The sequence below is a fragment of the Macrotis lagotis genome, chromosome 1 (assembly GCF_037893015.1).
Source record: "Macrotis lagotis isolate mMagLag1 chromosome 1, bilby.v1.9.chrom.fasta, whole genome shotgun sequence".
In the NCBI taxonomy this organism is placed as follows: domain Eukaryota; kingdom Metazoa; phylum Chordata; class Mammalia; order Peramelemorphia; family Peramelidae; genus Macrotis; species Macrotis lagotis.
Genome location: NC_133658.1, coordinates 691314824 through 691329017, shown reverse-complemented (window position 1 = coordinate 691329017; position 14194 = coordinate 691314824). Strand labels below are relative to the sequence as shown.

The window sequence follows — 14194 nt, the reverse complement described above, 5'->3', positions numbered from 1 at the left end:
TGGTCTTTAGCATGCAGCAAAAAGGCAGATGGAATGCATTTTTGTTAGTGTCATTTCCATTACAAACACATTCATTGATCCATTTGACAGTGCAAAGTATCTTGGTGAAAATTTCATTTTCATAATCTTCAAAAGTTGTCACTGATGAGAAGGTGAAGAACAAATTTAGGACATCTAGTGTTGGTGGTAGCAGGGATGGAGATTATTTCCCTAGATGATGGCCGTGGGACTCCAGATGTAAGAAAGACTGGTGGTCTTTGCTATTTCCAAGAATCTTGTTTCTATTTGCCCCTTAAGTGGCAGTTAATATTGGTGGTAAATGGAATGATGGTAGGAATTTCAGTTTTATCATTATAAAATGCTCAGCACTCTTTAAGTCCAGTTGTTTCTGACTTGTTCAGGAAGCACTCACAAATCATCAGAATTTCTTTCTCTCTCTTTACAAGGCAGTGGAGTTAAGTGGCTTGCCCAAAGTCACACTGCTAGATAATTATTAAGTGTCTGAGATCATATTTGAACTCAGGTCCTCCTGACTCCAAGGCCAATGCTCTATCTATTGTGCTATCTAGCTGCCCTGAAATTCTATTTATTACTAACAAAATCAAATGTAATTGATAAATGCCATCTAAAATAATGAGAAAATAATCAAATATTTGAGTATTAACCTGTAACGTCATTTTTACAGAAATTGAGGAAGAATCAATTAATTGGATTAGTATATAGCTGGTCTGAGTTAATATAGTAATGATGACATCACTCAAATTTAATAAAGTGTCTAAGGTCATATTTGAACTCAGGTTCTCCTAACTCCAGGGCCAGTGCTCTACCCACTGTGCCACCTAGCTGCCCCCAAAGTAATTCTTTTATCTCCAGGGTATACTATGTAGCTAACAATTATATGGCAATTTTGTAAATGTTGACTAAAAATGCTATTCAGGTAATGTTTACAGTGTGATATTTTAAGAATAGATCATGCTAGTTAGATACTCTTGCTTATAATCCAGTAAATAAATATGCTACATAAAGAGGCAGCATGTCAGAAATACATTGGACCTATATGTAGAAAACCTGAGTTTTGAGTCAAAGTTCTGCCATTTATTTTTGGTAAGTCACTCCAAGCCTCAATTTCCTCACAACAAAAATCAATTCTGCATATAATTATTGAGTGCCTACTATTTGTAAAGTGAAAGTTGCTGAAAATCCAAAGTTAAGATTGAAATATTTAATTTTGAAAGAGCTTACATTCTACTAGGTAGGAATAATACATAATAATACAAAGAAATTTGAGGAGGGGAAAAACTGCTACAATGAGAGACTTGAAAAAGACTTCACAGAGTAAGCAGTACTTCACAGAATAGGAAAATGGAGGAGTCTGAGAAACACTAGTGAAAAGAAAATTCATTCCAGGAATGAGATAAGGCTTTGTGCAAAAAACATTAAGCATAAGACGGACAGCTGAATTCAAGGAACAGCTAGCAGTTTTGCTTCTTAGGATTTTAAAGCACATGGAGGGGAACAATTGAAATATAACTAGAGAGGTAGATTGATACCAGACCTTTAAGAACTGGCCTAAGGAGTCTGCATTTATTCTAAAGAATTTAGGTTAACACTGAAAACTACTGAGCAGGACAGTAACATGATAGGGATGATGGTATATTAGCGATCTATGTCTGAGAGTTTTATGAAGAAGCTCTCTTTTATATACATATATATGTATATATAAAATGGTAGCTGCTGCTACCAGTATTTATTGTTTCCTAACTTTACAATATTGATAATTTTTTTAATATTTAGTGCAACAAAGGCATTAATTACTCTTAATGATTTCTTACATATAAAGTTCAAAATCAGTGGCAATTGTGTTTTTACCAAAACTACAATGCTGGTATGTCTTTTGGAGTTTTGTCATTTGGAGTGGTTAAAATTCTTTTATAGAGATCAGTATTTTTCTTAAATAATAATACCATCCTTGTCCTTTTGACTCACAATGCCTTATATGTAAAACTTATATTACAGAACTACAATATTGAACTAGAAGAAACCTGAGAGGTTGAATCTCTAGTTTTCTAGATGAAGAAACCAAATCTTTTAAAGAGATTAATTTGCAAAACGTTCATATAGCAAGTAGCAGATCTGGGTTTTTATCAAAAAGCCAGGGTCTTTGCACTATCAAGAAATGCCATTCGGGAAATGTAAGCTCAAGAAAAAGAGATGGGCTGATCATGTAGAATGAGCAAGGGGATAACAGATGGACAGTTTAAGTGCTGAACTAGTATTTGCAACTTAAGTAAAAATACCTAAAAAAAAAGTTCTTCATTTTTTTTTTTTTGTATGTGTCATGGACCCTTTTGGTAGTCTGGATAGCCTGATTCCCTTCTCCAGATAATGTTTTTAAATACATAAAATAAAACACACGATTAGAAAGGAAATCAATTATATTGAAATAGTTATCAAAATAGAATTGTTATTTTTAAAATCATATTCCTGATGTTAAGAAGCTCTGACATAGGGGTGGCTAGGTGGTACAATGGATAGAGCATTGGCCATGGAGTCAGGAGTACCTGAGTTCAAATCTGGCCTCAGACAAAGCTGTGTGGCCTTGGGCAAGCCACTTAACCCTATTGCCTTGCAAAAAAAAAAATAGCTCTGACATAGAGGAGGGCTTCCCTAGCACATGAGGTAGATTTTCTGTGGTGATGCACTGGAAGAATATAAATGAGAGTCAAACAGGATAATGGGGTTTGCAGCAGTTTATGTTCAGTTTTTAATTCCTTGACATCACAGATCCACAGAAGTAGAAAACCTCAAATAGCCTTACTCTGATTCTGGTTTGAGTGTCATAATTTCAGTCATGGTTATAGAATTCTTATCAAGGTCAGATGGGGGTGGGGAAGGAGTTAAAGGTTTTCCCTTTCTTTTTCCCCCTTCTCCATTCCCCCAAGTCTCGGTCCTTAAAGCCATCTGTAGTTTCATGCATGAATCTGAAACATTAATATTTTGTTGAGAGGAGTCATTCCTCTGTAAACAGTGTTTAGAGCTTCTTAAATGAATTTTATTTTTCAGGAGAATAAAGTACCTAGAACTATTAAATGTTAATCAAGACAAGGGCCCAAATCAGCCAGCAGCTTATCTACTGTTTGCAGGAGTCATTTAGAGTCTTACAACATAGGAGGCCCTGGTCCTAAAACCAAGTGTTTTGGCCATACCGGCCCGTCACATAGTAAGCTGGACCAGATGCCCCTCGCTTCGGTGCTTTTAGTTTCCTGCTGACCCTGAAAGTGACTTTTTGGAGAGAAAGCCCCTATTACCAGGAGGCACCTGTACTTCCTTGGGGGCTCATTTACTGCTCTGCCCCAAGAACCAAAGGAAAACGTGTCAACTCTGAAACTTAGAGGAGAAAGTGTGGGCGAGAAGCCCGAGCCCCCTGCCCTCGGATCCACTGCCCCGCCCTGGAGCCCGGGGGCGGCGGCTCCAGTACCCACACAGTGCGGGGGTGAGCCGGGGAGGCTCTCCGAAGGGCCCTCTGCACGCCCCAGGGGCAGCGCCTAGTCCTGGCCCCGCTCGGGGCGCCTCGGCCTGGCGGGCCCCAGGCCCGGCGGGTCGGGCCTCCTGGTTGCTAGGCGACAGCGCGCCGCCCGCGCGCCGGGCCGGACACGCTCCGGTTTCCGCGCGCTTCCGCTCCTCCGCCCGCGGACCGTTCCGGCACTGAGCGGAAATGCGTCACCGCGGTGCGCTCACTTCCGGGCAGGGAGCGCGCGGGTTGATTCGTTCTCCTCGCTCGCTTCAGCCTGCTGCACGGAAATGGCGGGTAAGTTCCCGGGAAAAGTTTACCTAGGGGGGAAAGGGGGCGGGGAGGCCCCGGGGTCTGGAGGCCGGGGTGGCGGCGGCCGAGGCCCCGGCTGGCCGGGGGTGGCAAGAGCGGGGTGGCCGCGGCGCGCCGCGCGCCGGAGGACAAGCCGCGGACTCGACCTCGTCCCCTCGCGCGGCCGCCCGTCCCCTCCGCTGGTCCCGGGGCAGCCCCGGGCGCGACGCATGCCCGGGGCCGCCGGGCCCTGCCGGCGCGGCCTTCCTCCCGCCCCTCCTCCCTCGGGCTGACAGCTCGGCTCCCGGGCCCGGAGCGCCGGGCCCCGGCGCCTCCTCCAGGCCCCGCCCCGGCCTCTTTTCCCGCGGTTTTGGCTGTCAGCGCTGCTTCTGGGCGCGCTCGGGCCTCACCTCGAGGAAGCACACCTTGTTGCCCACCTTCCCCAGCGGAGCCAGACAAGTGGAGTTCACCTGCGGGGAGGGGAAGCCTCTCCTCTCCCCCAAGCCCCAATATCCTGTTTTAGCCCTATTTTGCCTTCCCCGGCGTCCCCACTGCCTAGATAATCTACCCTGATTTAGCTCTGCCTCTGTGGTAGACGTTTGCAAAGCTTGATGACTGTGTATACTGACCTCCCAAGCAGACAGAAGAATCTAAGGGCTTCAACTTCTTTCAGATACATTGACATTGCCCTAATTTCTACCGTTAATTTTCTACTATAATCAAATTCTTAATGTTATTCTTTATTAGACTTTAATAAAACTCAAATGCTCTATACTGTCTCTTCAAAGCAGTTGAACTGTAGCATTTAATAATTGAGTTCATTTTTATTAGTTTTTAAAGTAGGTTTGATTTTGTTTCTATGTACCTTACCTTATATCCTTCTTTTAAAACTTCAATATTTCTTAATTTTACTGAAAAATGAATGACATGTTTGAAAAGAATATAGTCATTTCTTATTTTGAACCAGATTTGTGTTTTCTTTGGAGTAATTTCAGCAAAATTGATTTGTATGTGCAATTTTTATATATTGAATCTGGGAGAAAAGATTGATACCAAGCCTCTAAAATTTGCATCCTAAATTTTTAATATTGGGCATAAAGAATTACATATTCCTTTGTGTTGCTACTATAACGAAACATTCTGTTTTTCCTATTAGGCCTTAACAGAACTCAAATGAGATAGGCCATCCTTTTGATTCAAGATAGTTGAACTATAGTATTTAATATAATTCATTTTTATTTGTTTTAGTAGCACTTTCCATTTTAAAACATATAAGACTATGGCACCTACACTAAATCATAGTTTTAGACCCAGAAAGTACCTTCTAATGTAATCCTCTCATTTTATACTTGATGAAACAGTTGCAGAAAAATTAATTCATTTGCTTAGGTAAACCACTTAGGTTTATGTTTACATTGTTCTTGTCACCATGTCACAAAGGAAGGCCTTGCCCATTTTTCTTCGCACACATATTTTGGATTGGTAGGAATAAACTTTTTATATAGTGTCTATTGTATGCTAAACACTGTGCGAAATGCTTCTTTTAATTTAGTTTTTTTTAATACTCATAAAAACCATGGAAGCAGGTGCTATTATTATCCCCATTTTATAGTTGAGGAAATTGAAGAAAACAGAAGTCAAGTGATTTGTCCAGAGTCATACAGCTAGGATATGTATGAGATCAGATTCAAACACTGGTCCTCCTGTTTTCAGGCTGTAAGGTTCTATATGGATAGAAATTAATGATTTAGCAGTTAATTTCAGAGGCTTATCTAACAGTAGAATAATTTCTTTTCCATTTCTTTATTTTTTAATTTTTTCCTATTACATGAAAAGATAGTTTTCAATATTTGTCCTCTTGCAAACTTTTGTGTTCCACATCCTCCCTTTCCTCCTACTACCCTGTGACATGAGAATAACTGTGTCTGTTTTAATCTTGCATTTGTTGTATCCCATGCTCATTTCATCCATTGTTAAATCTATACAATGAATGAAGATGAATATGATTTACATTTTCATAGTAGTCTTTCCTTTGTTTTCTAAGAAAACTGCCTGCAAAACTTATTTTAATTGATGTTTTCTTTAATTTTCTCAAGATTGTGTATCTTCAGGTATAGAATCATTAAAATTTTAGTGCCTGGAGGAAACTTGGATAAAATCTAGTCATAGAATTTTATCTTTTGTAAAAAGGAGTCATAGAATTTTATCTTTTATAAAGGAGAATAGGGAATTTTACTTGATTTATATAGACATGATATTGTGGACTTAAACATCGAGTGAAAAGAGTATTTTCATAAATAAACAGTTTAAGAGGAATGTATGTGAAGCCATAAATCTTTTATGAACAGCTTAACTTAAAATTTAATTTTCAAAGCTATCCTGATTGTATTGTTTCCTTCTGTCCATCTTTGTTTCTTTCTGTGCATTTAAATGTTTCAGTGATCTATCTTCCTTTCTTCTCTCCTTCCCCCTTCCCTCCTTTCCTTTTTTTTTAGGGGGGAGGGAGTGGCAACTTTAAAGAAAAATAATACTATTATAACAGATAATGGTACATACTGACCACTTCCAGAAATGTATGTTTCATTCTGCACATTGAGTCTATTACCTCTGTCTGAGAAAGTGAGTAGTTTGCTTCATCATTGATTCATTAAACTTAGTCCTTAAGGTCTTTCAAAGTTGTTTTTCTTTGCAATATTACTACTTTCATCCATCCATTTATTTATTTATTTATCCGCCCACCCATTTATTTATTTATTTATTCATTCATTCAATCATTTATTTTTGTGGGGGGGGGTGGAGCTAAGTGACTTGCCTAAGGTCACTCAGCTAGTATGGATCAAGTTAACAAGGATCTGAGGCCTCATTTGGACTCAGGACCTCCTGAATCCAGGGCCAGTGCTCTATGCACTTTGTCACCTAGCTGCCCTTAAAATGTTATTGTTCTTTTCTGTGTTCTGCCAACTTTACTCTGCCTCAATTCTTTCCAGGTTTTTCTGAAACCTTCCTTTTTGTAATTTCTTCAGACACAGTAACATATTCATGTACTGCATCTTGTCCAACTTTTCCCCCAATTGGTAGTCACTTCCTGTAGATTATAGTTCTTGATTGTAACTGCAACAAAAAGAGCTAGAGACATTCTTTTATATAGGGATCCCTTCACTCTCCTTTTGGTGTATAGGCCTAGTAATTGTCTACCCAGAATTTAAAGGGTAAGCACAGTTCAGTAACTTGGGCATAGTTCCAAATTTTTTTACGCAACCAGTTGGACTATTTTACAGTTCTTCCAACAATCATTAAGTGCTCACTGTGTGCCTGGCACTAGGCTAAGTACTGGGATATAAAGACAAGCAAAAACAAAAAAATTCCTGCCTTCAAGGGGCTTATCTGGAGGAAAGAAAAGATCTGAGGAGATGCGTGAGGAAATTTGTAAGGGGGGGAAGGGGTGTTGAAGTTCGGAAAGTCAGAAGCATAGGTAAGAGAATAAAATTGACCAACTTAGGCCTTACCCTTCTTTCTCCCTCCAGTCCAGCTTCTCTTCTGCCCCCCCCCAGGGGGCTTACCAATGGTATTCCTCTCCAGCAATTGTCTTTTCCCTCCCTCTCTTCCCCTTCCCTTGCCCCCACCCTCCCTTCTTTCTTTCCTTTCTTTTTCTGTCTTTGCCAGTCACAAAGGTATGCAGTGAAGATTTTGAGTTGGTTTAATTTGTATTTCTCTTAATTATTAGTAATTTGGAACATTTTTCATATAGCTAATATTGAATTTCTTAGAGAACTACCTGTCCATAATCTTTGAAAATTTATCTCTTATCTGTTTGATGATTTATCTTGTTCTTATGTATTTGAATCCATTTTAAAATTTATTTTGAATATCAGATCATTATTTAAAATATTTTCTATAAAAATTCTTTCCAAGTTAATATTTCTTTTCATTTTAACTGCATTGACTTTGTACAGAAACTATTTAATTTTATGTAATCAAAATTGCCTGTTTTTATCTTCTGAGATCCCATTACTTCTTTGGACACACTCTGCTTCTCCGACTCCTTTGCTATGTCGTACCCTCTAACCTTAGGATCCTGTTCTGGGCCTTTTCTCCCTCTATTCTACTTGGTGATTTCATTAACTTCCATTGATTCAGTTACTACTTCTGTCATGATTATCACATCTAACAAATCAGACCCGAAGTGGAACAGATTCTTCTTTCATCTTTATCCCTCAAGCCCCCCCCCCCATTATAGAGCAGGACTGTCCAACCTTAGCTTATCTTAGAGCTGTATTAAAATAAAATAATTATTTGAGGGCCGATCCTAGAATAAAAAATGCAATAAGCACTACAAAAAATCATGGTACTTTTAACCTCTTAGAAAGTTGGGGAACTTGTGTTCACTTCATCAATATTACATGAAGCACAAAAGCAAACACAAACCAACAAAGTGGCAACACAACACTATAAAGGCAGGTGCATACTGACTAATCTGCATCATGAAGACAGACTGCCTCCCACAGATTGATTGAAAATTCCATGTGATGTGTTCTGTTCGTGATGCTGCTTAAAAACACCAAAGAAATTAACATCAATGAGATTATTTATTAGTGATGGAATTAAAAAAACTAATAGGTATTCCCTGTAAATTATTATTTTATCATTTCACTTGTGAAAGTTGAAACCCACAGACTGCCTGCATAAAATTGCACTTTGGGGCCACATGCTACAGTCCTGTTGGAGAAATAGCACTAACCTCCCAGTCCTTATGCTCACAACCTCCTTGTTATCCTCACTATCTCCCTTTCCCGCTTCTTCCCTCCTCCCATCCAGTCTGTTGCCAAGTCCTGTTGATTTCACCATTGCAGTGTTTCTTATATAAACTCCCTTCTCTCCTGTGACACTGCCACCTGTCACCTCTGATCTGGACAATTGAATAGCATGCTGGTGAATCTTCCTGCCTCCAGTCTCTGAATTTCAATCCATCCTACATTCAGCCACCAAATGATTTTTTAAAATTGATTTGACTTTGTCATTACTTCCCTCCCAGACCCTCCAATTCAACAAAGTCAAGTAGGACCCTAATAACTCCAGGATTGAATGCAAAATTCTTTTTGTATTTAAAGTCCTGTATAACCTAGCTTCTGCTTTACAGTCTTTTGATAACTTAATCCCTGCCATGTAATCTTTAATTCAGTGGCACTGGCCTCCTTGAGATTCCACAAACAATATATTCTGTCTTTCAGTTTAGAGCATTTTTTGGTTGACTCCCCTACTTAGCATTTCATCCTACTGATTTCCCTGACTGCCTTCCAAGTTCCAATAAAATTTCATCACTTTTCTAACCCTTCTTCCTTTTAGTTCTCTTTATCTTATTTTTCTTGTTTATACATATTTATTTTCTTGTTTTTACATACTTGTTTATTTGTTGTCTCCACCATTAGATTTTGAGATCTTTGAGGGTAGGAACTGTCTTTTGACTCATTTTATGTCCCCTAAGCCTTGAGTAATGTCTTAGGATAGTAGACACTTAATAAATGTGTATAGACTCACTCCTGAATTTGAACCCCTTTCCATAGCTTAAAATTTTTCCCTTCCTTACTCTTTTAATTTGACTCTGATATGACTTTAAACTAGGTAATACATTCATTTGGTCTGCTCAAATGGGCATTGTGTGAGATTTTCACCTCAGCTAGGTGGCACAGTGAAAAAATTGACCAAGATTTGCCTGGCCTCTGTCACTTAACTAACTGGGTGAACCCTGGGCAAATTACTTAATTCTGTTTTCAGTTTTCTCACCTGAAAAATGAGCTGGAGAAGGAAATAGCAAACTTCTCAAATATCCCTGCCAAGAAAATCCCAAAAAAGGGATCAAGAAGTGTCAGATACAGCTGAAAAATGATTTTGTTGTTGTGTAAGAGTTTTGCTTTATTCCCACTTTCTGTCAGACAGCTTTCCAGTTTTCCCAGCAGTTTCTATGAAAGGGGGGAAATCCTTAGCCCAAAAGTTGAGTTTTATCAAATACTGAACTCCTAAGTTAGTTTTCTTCTATATATTTTGTACCTAATCTGTTTCACTGATTGCCCTTTATAACTTTAAAATGCTAAATTGTTTTAAAAAATTGTTGCTTTTTAGTGTAGTTTGAGGGTGTGTGTGTGTGTATATGTGTGGAGAGAGAGAGAGAGAGAGAGAGAGAGAGAATATCTTCCTAGATCTCCTTCCTTGCTACTTTTTATTATTTCCCATGGGATTCTTGATCTTTTATTCCTCCATATGAATTGTGCATTGGACCAACTATAATGAAAAACAATTTGGAAATATATCCACGTCCTGTGATATAAACTTTCATTGCTGGAAATATATCCTAAGAAGATCATTATTTTGTCTACTTATATAGTAATTATCTGGCAGTTTTGTACAATATTAAATAAGCAAATTAATTTAGGTCATAATGTCATTGTTATTTATTAGCTCATTCCAATATAAACAATTAATATAGTTTGAGTTATTTAGGTCTGTCTTAATTTGTATATCTTGGTATATTTGTAGTTAAATTCCCAGATAGTTTATGCTTTCAGTAGTCATTTTGAATGCAGTTTTCTCTTCTCAGTCTTCCTGCTAGGTGTTGTTGATAACACAAAGAGAAATGCTGATTCTTTATGTAGATTTGTTTTGTATCCTGCAAATTTGCTAAAGTTGTTTCAATTAATTTTTTTTGACATTTTAAAAGCAGACTGCATCACCCTACAAAAAAGTGATAATTTTTGTTTTCTTGTTGCCTCTGGTTATTTCCTTAATTTCTTTTTTCTTTTTGCCCAGCTAGTATTTCTAGCACTATGTCAAATAATAGTGGTCATATGACATCCTCACTGTACTTCTGATCTTATTGAAAAAGCTTCCTTTACATATAATGCTGATTTTTAGTTTTAGATAATACTTAACCATATGAAGGAAAAGTCCATGTATTACTATGTTTTTAAATATATTTGTATGTGTTTGTGTGGTGTTTTGACTTGCCCAAGTTCACACATCTAAGCAAGTATTAGGTGTCTGAGCTTGTATTTGAGCTCAGGTCCTCCTGTCTTTAGGGCCGGTGTTCTATCCAGTGTACCACCTAGCTATCCCCCTGTGTTTGTGTTTTAATAGGGGGAAAAAGGTATTATATTTTGTCTGATCCAACCTTTTTTGTTTTTATTTATTTTTTGAGGAACAAATTAAAACTTTGGAGAAATTTATTTGAGAGAACTTAAAATCTGCGATTTATGTTTCCTATAGAATTAAGATTTTAAAAATTTCTCAGAATGATTTTGTATCCTTTTCTTCAATTTACTTTTTTTTTTTTTAGGTTTTTGTAAGGCAAACAGGGTTAAGTGGCTTGCCCAAGGCCACACAGCTAGGTGTGTGTCTGAGACTGGATTTGAACCCAGGTACTCCTGACTCTTGGGCCGGTCCTTTATCCACCTAGCCGCCCTTTCAATTTACTTTTAAAAACTATATTAGGGGCTTATATGAAGTGGTCCTTGCCTATTTAAATAATTAAACTGAATACCTAAAGACCTCATGACCTGTTCTTTATTTGCTGGTGAGCATTGACTTTACCTACTTTAAATTGCTTTTTTAATATTTCTCCTGGCATCTCCAAGTAAAGGATGAAAGGCTGTTTTATCTGCTAGTGCAATGATCTTTCAGGTCACCTTCAGCTAAATTCTGTGAGTTAAAATATCCTTATAAGTAAATATTAAGATTGAACTGGGATTCTTATTCTAATGTCTGCCCTGTACTACTTCCCTGGTTAGTTTTGTGTGAGGCCAGATTACTTTAGTTATGTAAGCATTTATCATTATGACCTTTTAAGACCCACACCAGAAAAGAAATCTTAGATGCATCATTAACATTTTTTAACTCACAAGTAATTTTTTCCTTAACTTTTTCTGGGAACTCTAGTGCACCTTATTATTTTTTTTTTTTAGCAATTTTATTGTAAAGGGAGAACTTTCAGGTTACCTGTATTCTACTCTCCTTTGTTGCTATTCTTTAGTAAATGAATGATTTTAAGAGATTAGTGGAGGTTGCTCAAGGTACCAGTGGAATAGGATTCCTGTTCACTTAATTATAGTATTGGACAAGGAATGAGGAGCTCTTTAGTTTGAGCTTTTCCACAGTCACTTTTATTTAAATGACTTGTGACCCTGAGCAAGTCATTTAACCTTTGTCATCCTAAGTTTTCTTGTTGTGTAGTTCAAATGATATAAGTTAGTTTAATTTTCTTCAGCCCTTAAAAGGGTAAAAAAAAAAATTGGGAAAATAAAGTAGAATTTAGTGCATGTAATACTTAGTTGCTTTGGATAATTAACATTTTGTATTAAACAGTAAAAAAAAAAAAGAAAAAAGATAACCTTCCCATTTTGTAGTTATACAAATTTTCCTCTTAATTTTTAAGAAAATTTTTTATATTCTACATCTGTAAACCAGTATAGACATTAAATTCCTATTAAATTTTTAATATCGGTCTTTTAATCTGACATTATTTTCCCCATGAGTGGTGTTACATTTGGACTTTTGTATTTATTTCTTGAATTAGGAAATAATCCTTTTGATATTGAAACTGTGAAAAATAGAAACTTTTTTACACAGTAGGGATTAATGTGGAAAGTTCTGAGTTTTTTTCTTTATGAATAAATATTTTTCATCTTTGATGACTAAAATTTTGCTCAAAAAATTAAATAGATATTGATCGTACTACTATCTACAAAGCGCTATCTTAATAAACATTGTAAGAAACAATTTTTTTAAAAAGATTTTTGCAAGGCAATGGGGTTAAGTGGCTTGCCCAAGGCCACACAGCTAGGTAATTATTAAGTGTCTGAGGTCAAATTTGAATTCAGGTACTCCTGACTCCAGGGCTGGTGCTCTATCTACTGTACCACCTAGATGCCCCCAGAAACAAAATGTTTTGATGAGAAATAGTAACATACAAAATTGCAATACTGTTATGTATCACTCTGAAATAAATAATTGAAACCTGGGAAAGAATTACGAGAAAACTGAAAACTAGCTCAAAATAAATTAGGTTTAGACCAAATTTCACAATAAATTCACCATGGCTAAAAACGCTAAATAATAGAGATAATTTTCCAAAATATTAGGGATGAATCTGATCATATAACTTTTAATTTTAATTTTATTTTTTCCCAAATGCATGTAAAGATAGTTTTCAACATTTACTTTTTTTGCAAGATCTTGCATTTCACATTTTTCTGCCTCCCTTCCCCCACCCCTTAGTAAATAATCTGATATAGGTTATATGTTCACAGTCATACCAAGCTTATATCCATATTGAATTGGAGAACATAAATTATTAGACTGCATTAAGACTTTGGGTTGGCTTCCTCTCTATATTGGCAATTTGAATAACTAGAAAAAACTAAAAGCCATTCTCCAGGAAAGAAGTGGTTAAGAATATATGTACAGTTTTCAAAAGATTGTAAATAGCTAATAACCTTACAGAAGAATGCTCTAAATAACTAATTATAAGAAGTGGAAATTACAACCCAGAAGTTTTACCTCATAAAACTGGCAAAGCTAACAGAAACAGAAGTCATTTTATTAGTTGTTTTGTGCATTGGTCCAACTATATGAAAAATGAAGAGGCCATGAACCGGCCCTCCTAGGCCCACATTGCTCCCCCACCCTAAGTTTCCCTAAGTTTCAATTTTCTATAACAGTGTCAGTTCTCAGTAAACTAAACTTAAAGACCAAGTATCGCTTCCTCGTTGGGAAACATCCTGTTAGACAAACAACTCTAACCACAAGGAACTCGTTGAACCACAAAGCAAAAATCCCCCTTGCTGTTTTCGGGCATAAAAAGGCTGTGCTAAGAGTAGTTTGGGGCCAGTTCTTGACTGAGCCCCAGCACGCTGGTTAATAAATCCTCCTGCTTTTGCATCAAGTCTGGCCTTCTGTGGTGATTGGGGGTCTCTGTCGATCCTGAGGGGCTTTTTGGCCCTTACATCTGGGGGCTCGTGCGGGATCCACGGGGACCCCCCCCTCCACTCCAGGACAGCCTTGGAGGTAAGAAACTTGCCTAGGCATCCTAGTCTATGGGCTGTTCGTCCGTGTCTGTGTATCAGTCCCTGTTATATCTGTGTCTCGCCTGAGTCTGACTTCTGATTTCGGTTTTGAGGCAACTCCTGCTGTCCATGAGGACAGCAGGTCCGTGGTTGACAGACGTGTCAAGGGACCACAGTTGTCACCTTGGGGGACGCCCCGGGGGGGAAAGGAGAGAGCCGGGGATGCTCGCATACTCCTTGTTGGAAATAAGATGCCCAGATCACGCGGCGTTCCTCTTTGAGCGGTCTTCGCGAGCCAAGCTTCTTACTCTCCTGTACATTTTGTGTATCGGTATCTCTG

At 37.9% G+C, this 14194-nt stretch overlaps 1 protein-coding gene across 1 annotated transcript in view; it reads left to right on the top strand.

Annotated features, from left to right (window-relative positions):
- Positions 1–3735: 3735 nt before the first annotated feature.
- HAT1 (histone acetyltransferase 1) overlaps positions 3736–14194 on the top strand; it is a 102272-nt gene continuing 91813 nt past the window's right edge. The window contains exon 1 of the mRNA XM_074215713.1: positions 3736–3808. Coding sequence (XP_074071814.1) covers positions 3802–3808 — 7 coding nt within the window. The 5' untranslated portion in view covers positions 3736–3801. The remainder of the gene's footprint in view (positions 3809–14194) is intronic.